The sequence below is a fragment of the Crocodylus siamensis genome, chromosome 3, assembly GCF_052110815.1.
Source record: "Crocodylus siamensis isolate JL-2025a chromosome 3, ASM5211081v1, whole genome shotgun sequence".
NCBI lineage: Eukaryota > Metazoa > Chordata > Crocodylia > Crocodylidae > Crocodylus > Crocodylus siamensis.
In genome coordinates, this window is record NC_143397.1 from 37,716,333 (window position 1) to 37,730,294 (window position 13,962).

Genomic DNA, 13,962 nt, shown 5'->3' on the forward strand with positions numbered 1-13,962 from the left:
CTGAAGTCCGCCTTCCTGAAATCTAGGGCTGCTGCCTTGCTGTAGGCCTTTGCCACCTTGCGCTGGATGGTGATTTCCAGCAGGTGATGATCACTGTTGCTCAGGTGGTCGAACACCCGCAGCCCCCTCACCAGGTCATCACCCGTTGCCAGCACCAGGTCCAACAAGGTATCTTCCTTGGTGGAGCTGTGCACGTCCTGGGTTAGATGGAGGTCCTGCATTCTGGCTAGGAACCTATGTGAGCGGTCAGACATGGCTGACTGCTCTTCCCAGCAGATGTCTGGAAAGTTCAGGTCACCCATGATGACCACATCCTTTGACCTAACTACCTCTGTGAGCTGACTTAAGAATTCCTGGTCTAGCTCTTCCCCTTGGTTGGGTGGTCTGTAGTAGACCCCCACCATTAAATCCCTTTCCCCTCGACTGTCCTGTATTCTAACCCAGAGCACTTCAGGGTGCCCCTCCTCTGATTCTTTGCTAATTGATGAGGATGTCTACTCCTTAATGTAGAGTGCCATGCCCCGACCTTTCCTTCCTGTCCTGTCCCTCCTGTACAGCCTATAGCCCTTGATATTCACTGCCCAGTCATGCTTTGAGTCCTACCACATTTCAGTGAGCCCTACTATGTCTGGGTTGTTGGGCTGCACTAACCTACCTTTATGATGGGTTCTGGTCTTGGCCTTTTTGCTAGGAGCAAGCCTAAGGGGCATCATGAGGTGATTTCATCCCAGGTGGTTTTACTCACTTGGCAGGGGAGATGCCATTCTTCTTGGCCTTGAATGATTTAGTGTAGTTAGATGGTGGAGACCTATCCATTGCACTGCTGGATTTTACAAATGCCTCAAAATACAAGGATCTTACATAATTTATGGTGATGGAGGATTGCTCTCAGGCTTTCCCTCTAGCTTGCTCCTTTGGCCTTTTGGCTAGGGGCAAGTGAGACTAGGGGGCATCTTAACTCCAAGGCTTCCAGTCTTGGGGGTTGGACATAGGATGTCTATCTTGGATTTGGGAGTATCTGAAGCCCCTGGCTGAAGAGTCCAGGAGGTAGGATACATGCCTGGTGGTAGTACTATGCAGACTTGAATGATTGAGCTCTGCTTAGTGGAAATTTGGAACTTAATTTGGACCTAATTTAGCCCTGGAAATGAAATGTTATTAAAATAAAAAAGGTGGGTTCTTATCAGAATGTATTCCTATTATGGGCCATGTGTTTTCTAGTCATGCTCAGTGTTGGCTGCATTTAATCAAGTTCATAGTTGGTTTCCATTGCTGAGCACATTTTGCTTTTGGCAGCAGTTTGATAATAGGCACTGTATTTAATGAGATTTCTCTATATGTGATTATAAGATGAGGGGCTTCCCTCCCTCCCCCATGCAATTTTGGGGATGGGGGGGAGGGGAGAGTATTTGAGTAAATATGGTAACATCTGAATTTTTTTCTCCCAGTAATTTTAAACAGCTGTCAAGTGAAGCTGAATACATGAAAATTAATGCAACAACACTGAAAAATCTGGAAATTTTACAGAATCAGGTAAGAAAAATTGATGTTAAAGGTTGAGATGTTTGCAGGTGACACCAAGCTGAGGGGAATAGTAGATATGCTGGCAGGTAGGGCTAAGATTCAGAGTGACCTAGACAAATTGGAGGACTGGGCCAAAAGAAATCTCATGAGGTTCAACAAGGACAAGTGCAAAGTCCTACACTTAGGATGGAATGATCTCATGCACGAGTACAGGCTGGGGGGATGACTGGCTAAGCAGCAGCTCTGCAAAAAAGAACCCAGGGGTTACACTGGACAATAAACTGTATATGAGCAAGCAGTGTGCTCTTGTTGCCAAGAAAGTTAACGGCATCCTGGACTGCATTGGTAGGTGTGTTGCCAGTAGGTCAAGGGAAGTGATCCCCTCCATTCAGCACCTCTATTCAGGCCACATCTAGAGTACTATGTTAAGTTTTGGATCCTCCACTACCCGAAGGATGTGGACAAATTGGAGAGAGTCCCGCAGAGGGCAACAACAATGATGAGGGGGCTGGGGGACATGACTTATGAGAAAAGACTGGGTGAACTGGGCTTATTTAGTCTAGAGAAGAGGAGACTGAGAGGGGATTTAATAGCAGCCTTCAACTACCTGAAGGGACGTTTGAAAGAGGATGAAGCTAGACTGTTCTCAGTGGTGGCAGATGACAGAACAAGGAGCAACAGTCTCAAGATGCAGCAAGGGAAGCTTAGGTTAGATATTAGGAAGAATTTTCTCACTAGGAGGGTAGTAAAACACTGGAACAGGTTACCCAGAGAGGTGGTGGAATCTCCATTCTTGGGGGTTTTCAAGATCTAGCTGGTATGGTCTAGTTGAAGATGGTCCTGCTTTGAGCAGGGGGCTGGACTAGATGACCTCGTGAGTTCCCTTGCAACCCAAACTTTCTATGATTCTATGTTCAAAAATGTCTGTAGGATTCAGATACAAGTCCTGTAAATACAAGTACCTTTTGTACTGCTGACTTGTGCACATTCATGTCATTTAATGTGTAGAATTTATCCCAAATGTTTTGAAAGGCTAACATGTGAGAAAGTTTGTTTGATAAGGTAAAAGAAGGAAAAAATACATTTCTTATGGACACCTGCCTCTGCAGACTTTCTTGTATGGTTTATGCAGAAGGCAGGCGAGGGTGGTGCCTTAAAGAAAAAATAATTCAGAGAGGCATAATGCTCAGATGCTATGAACTTAGGCCATTGTTTATGAAAGCTCATGCTTCCCTGAATGAATTATTCTCCAAAGTGTCACCCTGCCATACCTTCTGTCTGACTTTAGACTAACATGGCTAACTTCTTTTTTCCATGTGAGTTGCGTGTAAAGTATTATATACAAATGGCTGAAACAACAGCAGGCTTAATTCCAGTATTAAAGCTAAACTCAATGGTTTCTTAGAATAATACTAGTTTTTTTAGATGTTTATATAGTTATTCAGCTAATAGAACCAGTCTTCTTATTTTTATCTTAGACTGACCTGAAAACAAAAGGCAGCTTATTTTGGGTCTTGGATCATACCAAAACTTGCTTTGGACGTCGGAAATTAAAGAAATGGGTGACACAACCTCTCATGAAATCCAGGTGAAATAACTCTTTACCTTAACATTAATTTGGGCTTTATGAATCATAATGCTTATTAAGTTGAGTTTATTATTTTTTCCTGTGAGTTCTAAGCTCCATAGCAAGCTTAAGAAATAATGAAGTAGTAAAAGTAGGTGTGCACCGATGAAGATTTTGGGGGCCAGCACTGATAGCCAGTTTTTAAGGAGGCATATTGGCCGATACCGATGTGATTTCCAATACAGCTGCATGCAGCTGATAAGTCTGTTGTGGTGAAAGAAGGGGGAGGGAAGGGGTGTGGAGGTGGGGGAGCAGTGGGGCTGGGGTAGGCGCTGCCCAGCTGGGGCGGGACAGGTGTGGGCCAGAGCTGCAGCTCATCCGGGAGGCACAGGGAAAGGTGGGGGGGAGCTCCCACTGCTGTGTGCTGCTGGTCGAGGAGCAGCTTGTCTGCTTGTCCAGTGGCTTCTGCTGCTGCTTGTCCAGGAAGGCCCGGGGGTGGGGAGAGGTGGGCGTGTGACCCCGAATCTGCACAGGGTGGACTGGGCGGGCTGCAGCTGTGGCCAGGGGCCACGGCGTGCTTGGAGCAGGTGCCAGTGGTGCTGGAAGCATGGACTCTGTCCCCAGTCGCAGCTGTAGCCTGCCCAGGCCACCCCGCACAGATCTGGAGGCATACACCCCCCCCCATCCACTCCCAGACGAACAGCAGAAGCAGCAGCAGGAGCTGCTGGACAAGCAAACAAGCTGCCGGACAAGCTGTTTCCGGCCCAGCAGCAAGCAGTGGTAGGAGTCACTGTCCCCCCTCCCTGTGTCCCCCAGACGAAGTGTGGCTCTGTCCTGCACCTTCCCTGCCCTGGCTGGGCAGTGCCTGCCCCAGCCCCACTGGTCCCTCACCATGGGGGGCATTGATCTGCCCCCTTCACCCCTCCCCATGCCCCTTCCCTCCCCTCTCCCCTTCCACCACTACGGACTTACCAGCTGTACGCAGCTGTCCAAGCTGCCAAGCTGTGCTCCTCGCTGCCTGTGTGCTGTGCTGCATCTGCTCACAGGCACAGGCGTCTGTCAGCCAAATCAGGCTGATTTTTTTTGATATAGTCAATTTTCTTTATATCGGCGCTGATCTGGTATTGGACCGATGTATCGGTGCACCTCTAAGTAAAAGATATACTAACACTTCTTGAATTGAATGTCGGGAAACCCTATGTATACGTTTTTTCTTATATTTTGATAATTGACCTTCGTTTGTGTTTCTGTCTCAACCAGGTTCTTGTTATAGCAGTTTGACTATCAGCCCATGCCTACTTAATTTCCATATTAGTTTTTTTGTAAAGGACTTTGTTAGAGGGCTTTTTAAAAATGAAATTCATATCCTAGTTTTCATTTGTCTATTTTTTGCCATCGTGTATTAAAAAAGAATGTGTATTTCTTTATAGAAGCCAAACTAGCAAGGCTGTATGTTGTTGTTTTTTAAATGCTTTTTCTAACTTGTTTTAGTTTAATCCCATTTTTCTATTAGCAAAGTAACACTAACTAGTTTCTGTTTCCCAAGATCACCTGGAATGTCCTTTTTTAAGTAGGCAAAACTTTAAGTAGGTGAACATATAGTTTGATCATAGTATCCTATTGCTATCAGATTTATTGTGGGTTTTCTCCTTTTATTAAAAAAAAAGAATAGAATTTCTTGGCCTCTTTATTAGCAGTAGAGTGGAGTCGCATCATACGTGCATTTAACGTAAGCTCATCCGCTTATCATACGCGTATGCCCTGGAGTGCCAATTGTTTGGATTCAGCCTGCAGCTGCCCCCCACAGCGCTGTGCACAGGGCCAATCAGCTACATTGGGAGCAACCCTGCTGGGAAGCTGTGCATGCTGGCCAGGCGGGAGTTTGGTGCAGGCTGCCCTGGGCAGGAAGGAGGGACTGTACCACTGGATGGGGGAGGGAGTGGACTGTACCACTGGGCAAGCCCAAAGGTAATTTTGACTATACGCGATTTTCGTCTTACACGCTGACTTTAGAACCTAACCCCTGTATAAGATGCGACTCCACTGTAGTATTATTTCTGTTCTATATTTGCATTTTGGTATAGCTATATGAGGACTTCTGGGAATTTATTGATAATGTTATCAGTAGAAGGTGCTGGAGCACAGGCTGACCACAGCAAGATCCTAGGAATTGCAAAGCGGGAAGGGAAAGAATCACTTCTGCCTCCTCCTTTACAAAATGATTTGATAGTGGTAAGACTAGTGGGAGAAACACAATCCACTATCAACCGATAAGTGCTGAGAACATGAAAAGCAGGGGAATTCTACTGTTAGGAACTTGGAGCTCCTTCAGGTGGTGATGTTAGTCTTCATACATCCAGACTCCTGCCAGAACCTTCTGAGTCCTGGTCTCCACTCCTCTTCACTTGTATTTTGGCAACTAGAAAGAAATTGGCACTGAGGGTTTTCCCCTCTGAGTAGAAATAAGACTTGTATCTGGACCAGTTAAAGCACAATTCTCTTTCAAAGTGGAGTGACTCAGTATGTGTGTGTTATTTTGGTATATTTCTCCATTCTTGACTTTTTCATAATTTTGTGTACTTAAAGTGCATTAGACATTGTACATTATTATTTAAAGTAACATACAAAGCTGATTGCAGGAAAGACATTATAATCTTTGTTTCTTCTCTTGGAATGCAGTTTTCTGCGCAAATATTTTTTTCCCTTCCTTAATCAATTGGGTGCAATGAGTAATTACATTGTATTATATATTGAAAAGTGTGAATGTATATTTCCTGTAGCTGAGGTTCAGACTTAGTTGGAATGAGCAAAAAATGTGTAGCTTCAAAACATGCTATTAAATGAATCTCATTTCACTAAGACAGTAATTCTCAGTGAATGTGCTGCAGCACCCTGTGTTGTCTTGAGGTCCTTTCATGGATGCTACAGGATGCCATGCAGTGTTGGCACTGCTAGGTGTACAAACATGATTTTTAAGGTAAACCCAAAGATTTCAAATGAGAATCCATAGTGTTAAAAAAAATCTGACCTGTTGTAGTCTTTCTGAGCTCATTGCAACAGAAAGTGTTCTATTATTTTTCCATAATGAAAAAATAAACATAAAAAATAAATGAAAAACTTAGAGCTGTCATTTTCTGAGGGGTGCCTTGATCTAAAAAACTTGAGAACCACTGTACTAAAAGTTAGAATGTGTCTGGGTAGGGTTTATTGAGACCAACTTAACCTGTTAATTAGATCAACAGTGGCATGGGGTCCGGAAACTAAGAATTCTGAGGGCATTTCAAGGGTGTTCTTAATGTCCATGTTTTCTCAGTAATAAGGGAAGAAATTTAGCTGTTCACAAATACTTAAAAAGAGTACACCAAGAGAGTAATGAATTTGTTAGTCAAGGGGGACTTAAAATGACATTAATAATTTCTTATGAATCTAACCATGGAAGTTTTGTTTTGATAACTCCTGCAAAAAACCATACTTAAGTATACCATACAGAGCAATCTGCCGCCCTAAGAAAGGCGAGTTGGCCCTCCTAAGGAAGTCCAGTTATGTAGCATCACCTAGTTGAGAACTTCCTAGACACTGAATTGGACTGTAGAAAATACCCTGCTGGAACAGAGGGCCTGACTCAGCAAAGTCTGAACCCCAAACAGGAAGGACCCTGTATGGGTACAAGGCTTTGGTAGAGTTCCTACACTGGATACTGGAATTTGACCTCCATGGAGAGAAAGTGGGGACAGCAACACAGGACTAACAGTTTGATAACCAAAAAGGACCTTCCCCCCTCCCTCCCCACCCGCCAGATGTATTAGCTGAGGAAGTCTATATATACAACAATGTTGGATTTGACAAAGGATTACTGGCAGATCTCTCTAGCTCTAGAATCCCAGGAATGAACAGCATTCATAATACTTTGAGGGCCTCATCATTTCAAAATTCTTACCTTAAGGCTTTATGACAGCCCAGCCATCTTCCATTGCCAAACAGACAAGGTACTACAGCTGCATCGAGTATGCCACAGCATACCTTGATGATGTAATTGTGTTCAAATACCTGGGAGGAACATCTCCAGGGATCAGGGCAGTGCTGCTGTCCCTTTGGGTTGCAGGCCGTATAGCAAATCCAGCAAAATGCCAACTCAATTATGCAGAAACTACATATTTGATGTATACTTTAGGCAATGGGAAGAGTAGACCTCTCACTGATAAGGTAAAGACCTTAGTGGAGTTCACAGTATTCAGAACAAAAAGGCAACTGAAGTCCTTTCTCAGATTGGTAAGTTTTTAGCAGTGCTTTATCCCACATTTTTATCAATAGCTGCCCCACTAACAGACATACTGCCCAATATAACACCCCATTCTGTGCAGTGATCTCTAGCATATATGTGGGCATTTAGAGAAATTAAATAGATGCTAAACACTGCCTCAGTGCTGCACAGTCCGGAGTTGGATGACAGGTTCATTTTTACAGATGGGTGCCTCTGCAAGGCCTTGGGGAGTTTTCTCTCAGAACTTTAAGGATGGAGAACACCCAATTCTATACTTCAGCCAGAAGTTTCTTCCCAGAAAGCAAAACTATTTTGTGGCTGAGCAGTTCCTTGTAAAGTGGACAATTGAGGACTTCTGGGATTGGATCTTCAGGGCCCTCTTTACCCTGGTGACCAATGATGCCTCTTTGATGGGATTGAAAGCAGTGTGAGAATCCAACCCCAGCCTGATGAATTGGTATCTGGTATTGCAACCTTACTCCTTTTAAATATGGCATTGACCAGGATCTGCACACATGAATATAGAATTTTTACAAGGAGGCACAGTTAATACAGTTAAAGATATTAACATCTTTTAAAATCAGGGCTAAGTTATCAAACAGGCACCTGAAATAGCATTGGAGGAACCAGGCACAAGGTATAGGTTCAATGCCCCAACCACTGTCTGTTATTTTCTGAATCATGTTTAACTGCAGTGTTTAGTAAGCTTGCACATTTCCTAAAGGAAGCTGGCATTACTAGGATGGAATTTGTAAATGATCGGATATTGAACTTCCATAAATGTGCCATTAAAATGGGTTGCACCATCACAGTTGTCTTAAAGTGTTGTGTGGACATTTAGAAGTAACAAGAACTATCCTGAATCTTGCAGGTAGCAGTAATCAAGCTGATAGGAGATGCAGCCTGTGTATTGATATTGCCAAGGCTCAGAATTTGAAGGACTGTAAAACCAAAACTTTATACAGCTAAGTGCCTTTTATTTGAAAGGCTGTACCAGGGCCCTTGAACTCACCAGGGCCCCAGGCTGGATCCACACTGCTGGTCATCTGGTGGGTTGGATCCAGCCTGAGACATGAGGACTGCTGCAGTAGTTAATGTGGTAGTGGTAAGGGGTCTGGGAGTCATGGTGGGAGCAAGGGGTCTGGCAGCTTTGAGGGGTCCAGAGAAATGAGTCTAAGTATAGTGGTAGCAAGCCGCGCTCACCGCTGATGGCCAAGGCCAGCAGGGCCAAAGGCCCCTAGTTCTGTGCTAGGCCAGGCCTGGTGGTAGCTTGGACTGTCTAGAGAAGCTTTGTGGGCTGGATCTTGTCTGTGGGCTTGTTCTGGCCCACAGGGCTGTCTGACACCCCTAGGATATACTAAGGAAATGACTAAAAAAAAAAAAAAAATCCTAGAAAGAAAATCTCACCATGTTCAAAGATCCCCCAATTCCAAAATGGTTTAATCAAAATCCACTTCTGTCTGCTCTTCCAAATTATAATTTGTCCCAAGATGTTGACTTTGAGAAGTATTGGGTAAGTTAGGAGGTAAATATAAATTGGTAGTCTAATGTGATGATAAGAATGGGAAGTCTTCCATGGTTAACTTCATCATTGGTTCTGTATCTCCTTGCTGAGATCAGCTGGCAACATAACAGGTTACCTGAGAGACACTGAGAACACATCTTAATTCAGAAGCAATCTGCATACCTCTGAAATTATCACTGTTCAAAGCTAGATTTCATCCTCATTTTATAAGGGTGATTTTAAAATGCAGCCATGTTTCCTGCCAGGATTTAAAGAGCAAAATATTGTGTAGCATCAATGTTAGTATGAAATGCATAAAGTAGGTTATAACATGTGCATGAAATCTTAAATTTATTTTAGTAGAGAAAATGATTGCACCATTGTAACATTTGTTCATTTAATTTGCTAGCTGTGTTTTGGTCCCATTGTACACTGTCTCTAGTTCTATATAAATGCAGTAATCAGTTGTTCATTCAAGTAGCTAACAATTCCTTTTTTTGGCTCAAGTGGCTGAAATATATTTGTTTGGTTTGAATATAAACAAAAGTGCTTGATCACTGTTTGAATGTTTTATACATTCTTTTAACAGATGTGGAGATGGGAATTCATAAAAGTTCATATAACTAGTAATCATTTCAGATCCATTCAAAAATACTGTGTTTTCATAATAGCTGTAAGTTGTTAGTGATTTAGAGTAAAAATATGCCTATATTCTTTTAACAGATGTAGAGATAGGAATTCATAAAACTTGCATTTTACTAGTAATTATTTTATATCTATTTAGGAGCATTCTGTTTCATTATGTTGCAAGTTTTAGATATTTAGGGTACATGCAAAAGAGAAGGACTTGTTTATCTTTGTGTATGAAAGAACAGGTGAAGAGAATCAGGGAAAAAGAGAGAAATTTTAGTACTAGGTTATACTATAATGGAACAGCAAATATATCATTATGGTGTATCCTTTGGCTCTAATTCATAATATTAACATTGTTACTAATGCATATGATCAGAATTCTCACTACATAACTTAATTCAGTAATTACAGTATAGATATAACCAACAATGCTGGCAAAACACATGTAGAATAAACAAGCTAGGTGAGCCAATTTCCCTGCTATTATCAATATTAACCCCCCACCCCCTTCAAACATTGAAGCCTTTTAATGCTGTATGTAATAATGCACCAAAGGAAAGTTCTGTTCTGAACTTTTGTTTTGCCGTTTGCTTCTAGCTATTCAGTTAAGTTCTCTGGCACCATTTTTTAGGGGTTTGAGTTGCTTAATGGTTAGAATTGCTAATCTTGTCACAGATGATATAATTATGGGGAGCAGTGGTTGATGTACTGTAATTTAAAATTTTAATCTTTTTCATTAAATTTTATTAATTGGCTGGTTGATTTTTTTTATGTGTTTAAGTAGCCTTCATAAAGTGGATCCAGTTCAATAAATCTGTTGTTCTTAGTCTTCTATTCTGATGTAGAAAAAGTCCACTTTTTGGGTATTTAATGTGAATTAAAAAATTAGCAGAAGACTGTTTTTATCAGAAATGATTTAACTTCTAAATTCATACGATATAAAATTTTACCCGAAATAAAGTTGCACAGATTAGTTACTGAGGGTTTTTTTTATTCAGTCAAATCCCTGTTATGGTTCAGGAATAAATTCAAATACTAATAAATGGCATCATCCTCTATTAAAGGTAATATTTTAGTTTTTCTTTATATATCTAAAAATAGAAATAAGATGACCAATTTTAAGTTCACTGATGAGACATAATTTATTATGTTTAGTAGCTTAATTTAGTGTAGCATGTTCCTGTTTGCTGACTTTAAGTGTAGACAACTCAATTAGATTTTTGGTACAAAATCACAAAAGCTTTTTTTGTTCTTTTGAATCTTTAGTTTACTGAATCATTTACATATATTTTTATACTATAAAAAAGAATGTGTCAGGATTTAATTTTACATGGTTCTTTTTATAATACAGAGCTCTTTAAAATCAGTGGTTAAGATTTTGGTCATCATTAAACAGGTTACAGAATCATTTCAGAATTGTATAAAATTTACTGCGCTTCAGAGAATTCAGTCATAAATCATGTCACCGTCATTTAGACATTACTGTTGCTTAAGAAAAGCTCAGTTGAAAAATTAGATAAGAATTTAAATTGCCAGCATACTTGTAGTGACTGAAAATAACAGGATGGGATTGCAACTGAATAAAATACCTAAATAAGTCTCTTCTAAAATAGAGGATAATTTTACTGCATTGAGTGAATATTTGTAAAATATCTACAAACATTATTTTGTTTTTCAATGATGGAAAGGTTATCCAAATTTATGTGAAGATTAAAAGGTAGGAACTATGATCAGTATTCTATTAATCTTGAAACAAACTTATTTCAAGACAGTTTCATATCCAGTAGTTCTACTGTAGTTATACTTGGTTCTTTAAAAAAGCATAAAAGTGTGTACATTAATATTTAACATTTAAGTTGAAAATGATATGAAATGATATGAAATTCATAATTATCCATTTAAAATCTTATTTAACACACAGGCAGAAGGTAAGCATTTATGGAATTTATGTTCTGTATTTTTTTAGAGGACTTTACAACACATTTTTGTATAGAGGTGAAAAATAGGTCATTTGATATTGGATGTTCTCCTGACTCGTTCTTATTTGGAGGATTACGGCAGACAAACAGTATGGATGCTTATTTTCTGGTAGATTATTGGAGCTACAGTAACATAGCCATATGTGAGGATGATTAAAGTGCAGATTAACCTTTAAAGGGAGGGATGTTTTGAATATCTGCATCTATTTTACGTATCATTCTATGTTTTCGGTTACCAGAGCAGATTATAATACATGATTTAAATGACATGACAATTAGTTTCAAAATCTAATTCTCTTGCTCACACCTAGCTCTAAAATATATTCCTACAATAAAAATGTTCATAATTAAGTGTACTTCTTGTAGCCAAAGAGTCTTTCATGCAGAGAGCATTTGTAGGACTTCAGAACCAGAGCTTTATACAGCTAAGTGCCTTTTATTTGAAAGGCTGTACCAAGGGTCTCAAACTTACCTGGGGCCCCAGGCTGAATCCTCACTGCAGAACTTCTTGTGGGTCAGATCCAGCCTGAGACATGAGGACTGCTGTGGTGGCTACTGTGTGGTGGTGGTGAGGGGTCCAGAGGAATGAATCTAAATATAGTGGTAGCAATAAATTTAGTTCAGTAAATCCTTAGTTATCAGTTTTAGGTTACCCTTTGCTGTTTTTTTTCCCTTCATTAACATCGAATTGAAATTTGTCCTATAGATTAAGTTAACAGCCTGTTAGAAATTAATAACAAACCAGTAAATGCAATCTATTCAATTATTTTATCACTGTTATTAACACTTAAGCTTCCTTCCCCATCTTCCTGCTGTCGTTTTAAGACCACACAAGTTGGTATGCAAAGTTTTTTTTTAAATATGCCACCTTGAATATATCATGTGGATTCCAGTGACTGGGTGTGTGGCTATATAATCTTTATTAACCAGCCCCTTATACATTAAGTATGTGGCTGTCTGGCAGCTACACCCAGAGATGGCAATTCTGCCCTGAAAATGGCTTCTAAGGTTTTTGATTGATATAATGTCAGTGGAGCTGGTGCTGTGCCTACAATTAAGACACAATGTCCATTTTATGATACAGTAATCCAGCTGAGGAAACTGAAGACTTGAAAGAATGAAACTGAGTCTCATGGTGTTTGTTAGGGTTGGGGGGAGGTACTGTATTACCTTTTTTTTTGTAGAGGGAAATCAGAAAAAAAGCTTCCTTTTAGGACAAGGGAATAATTAAGTGTCTATGACCACAGAGAGTATAATGGAGACAAAGTCCTTTGAGGGCACACTGTCCAAATATAGTCTAACTCTAATCAATATGTATGAGTGACGAGGGTAATTGTGTATCTTTCCATTTTTATTGGAGACATGGATTACATAAATTAGGGTCTCTAGTCTATAATGTTATGAGGGATGCAGGGAGACAGTTTCTTGCTTTCAAAGATGGGTTAACCTGAGGATGTTTGAGTCTCTTGTGTGATGGGTGCATGAATGACTTACTGGTGAGTCTATAGACTAGTGGGTCACAACGAACAGTGAGTGCATAGATGGCCAAAGGGTTATTTGTGGCTGCCTCAAGATTTTGTATGGATTAAGCTTTCCTTAAAGATAAATGAGAGCTCTTCTTTGCATATTTGTCAGTATGGGTCTGACTGTAGGTGCTTTTGCCATTGTGATCTTTTTTTTTCTAAGAGCAGTTATGAGTTTGGGCTCCCCATGATCCCTGTCCTTTCTCATACTTCTCTATGTGGTCCTAAAGAGTGGAGTTTCAGTGGTCATCTTTCCATTCTCTCATGATGCTTGACCTTGATGAATATCCAACTTCCTAATTTTCTCTGAATTTCAAAGTCTTTTAGACTATTGTGAAAAAACCCTTTTTCACTCTCCTTGTATTTATTAATTTCTTAACTTAGACATCTCCTGCCAAGATGGAAAGAAATAACACGCTGTACACAGGGAAGAGGTGCTTCATATCAGCTCCTTTATGACAGACCTTCAGGAAATAAGTTTTGCCCAAACTGCATTGGACTCATTCCAAATTACCAGTGTGTCTGCTCACTGTAAATATTTCTCATCAAGGCCTTGCAGATGGATGTATGGCCAAATTTCTTTTACTCAAGCACTTGATGCATGCCATCTCCAACTCGCATCCCAGAAGCCTAAAAGTTCATCCACAGTGAGTGCCTCTCCAGGCACTGTGCTCCTGAGACTTAACAGCAAAAGACAGGCAGGAAAGAAGAATGATGCTGAAACTGATGCTGACAAAATCAGTACCATTAACCTTTGTGCTGGGGCTGTTGGAATTCATCTCAACGCTTACTCTCCAACACTGAGTGTTGCTGCTCTTGACCATTGAAACCAGCACCAGTATCCTTCACGCAAGATTAAGGTAGAAAGGAAAGACTGAGCAGAAACTAGGCATGACTCTAAACACAGAGGCAGTGTCTCTTAGAGATGAGAACAACTGTGGCTCCTTCAGGGATAGTATACTTGAGTCCTC

At 40.6% G+C, this 13,962-nt stretch overlaps 1 protein-coding gene across 2 annotated transcripts in view; it reads left to right on the top strand.

Annotated features, from left to right (window-relative positions):
- MSH3 (mutS homolog 3) overlaps positions 1–13,962 on the top strand; it is a 220,391-nt gene that overhangs the window by 93,327 nt on the left and 113,102 nt on the right. For both annotated transcript variants that reach the window (XM_090038175.1, XM_090038174.1), the window contains exons 11-12: positions 1,449–1,533; positions 3,003–3,112. In XM_090038175.1, coding sequence (XP_089894301.1) covers positions 1,449–1,533; positions 3,003–3,112 — 195 coding nt within the window. The remainder of the gene's footprint in view (positions 1–1,448; positions 1,534–3,002; positions 3,113–13,962) is intronic.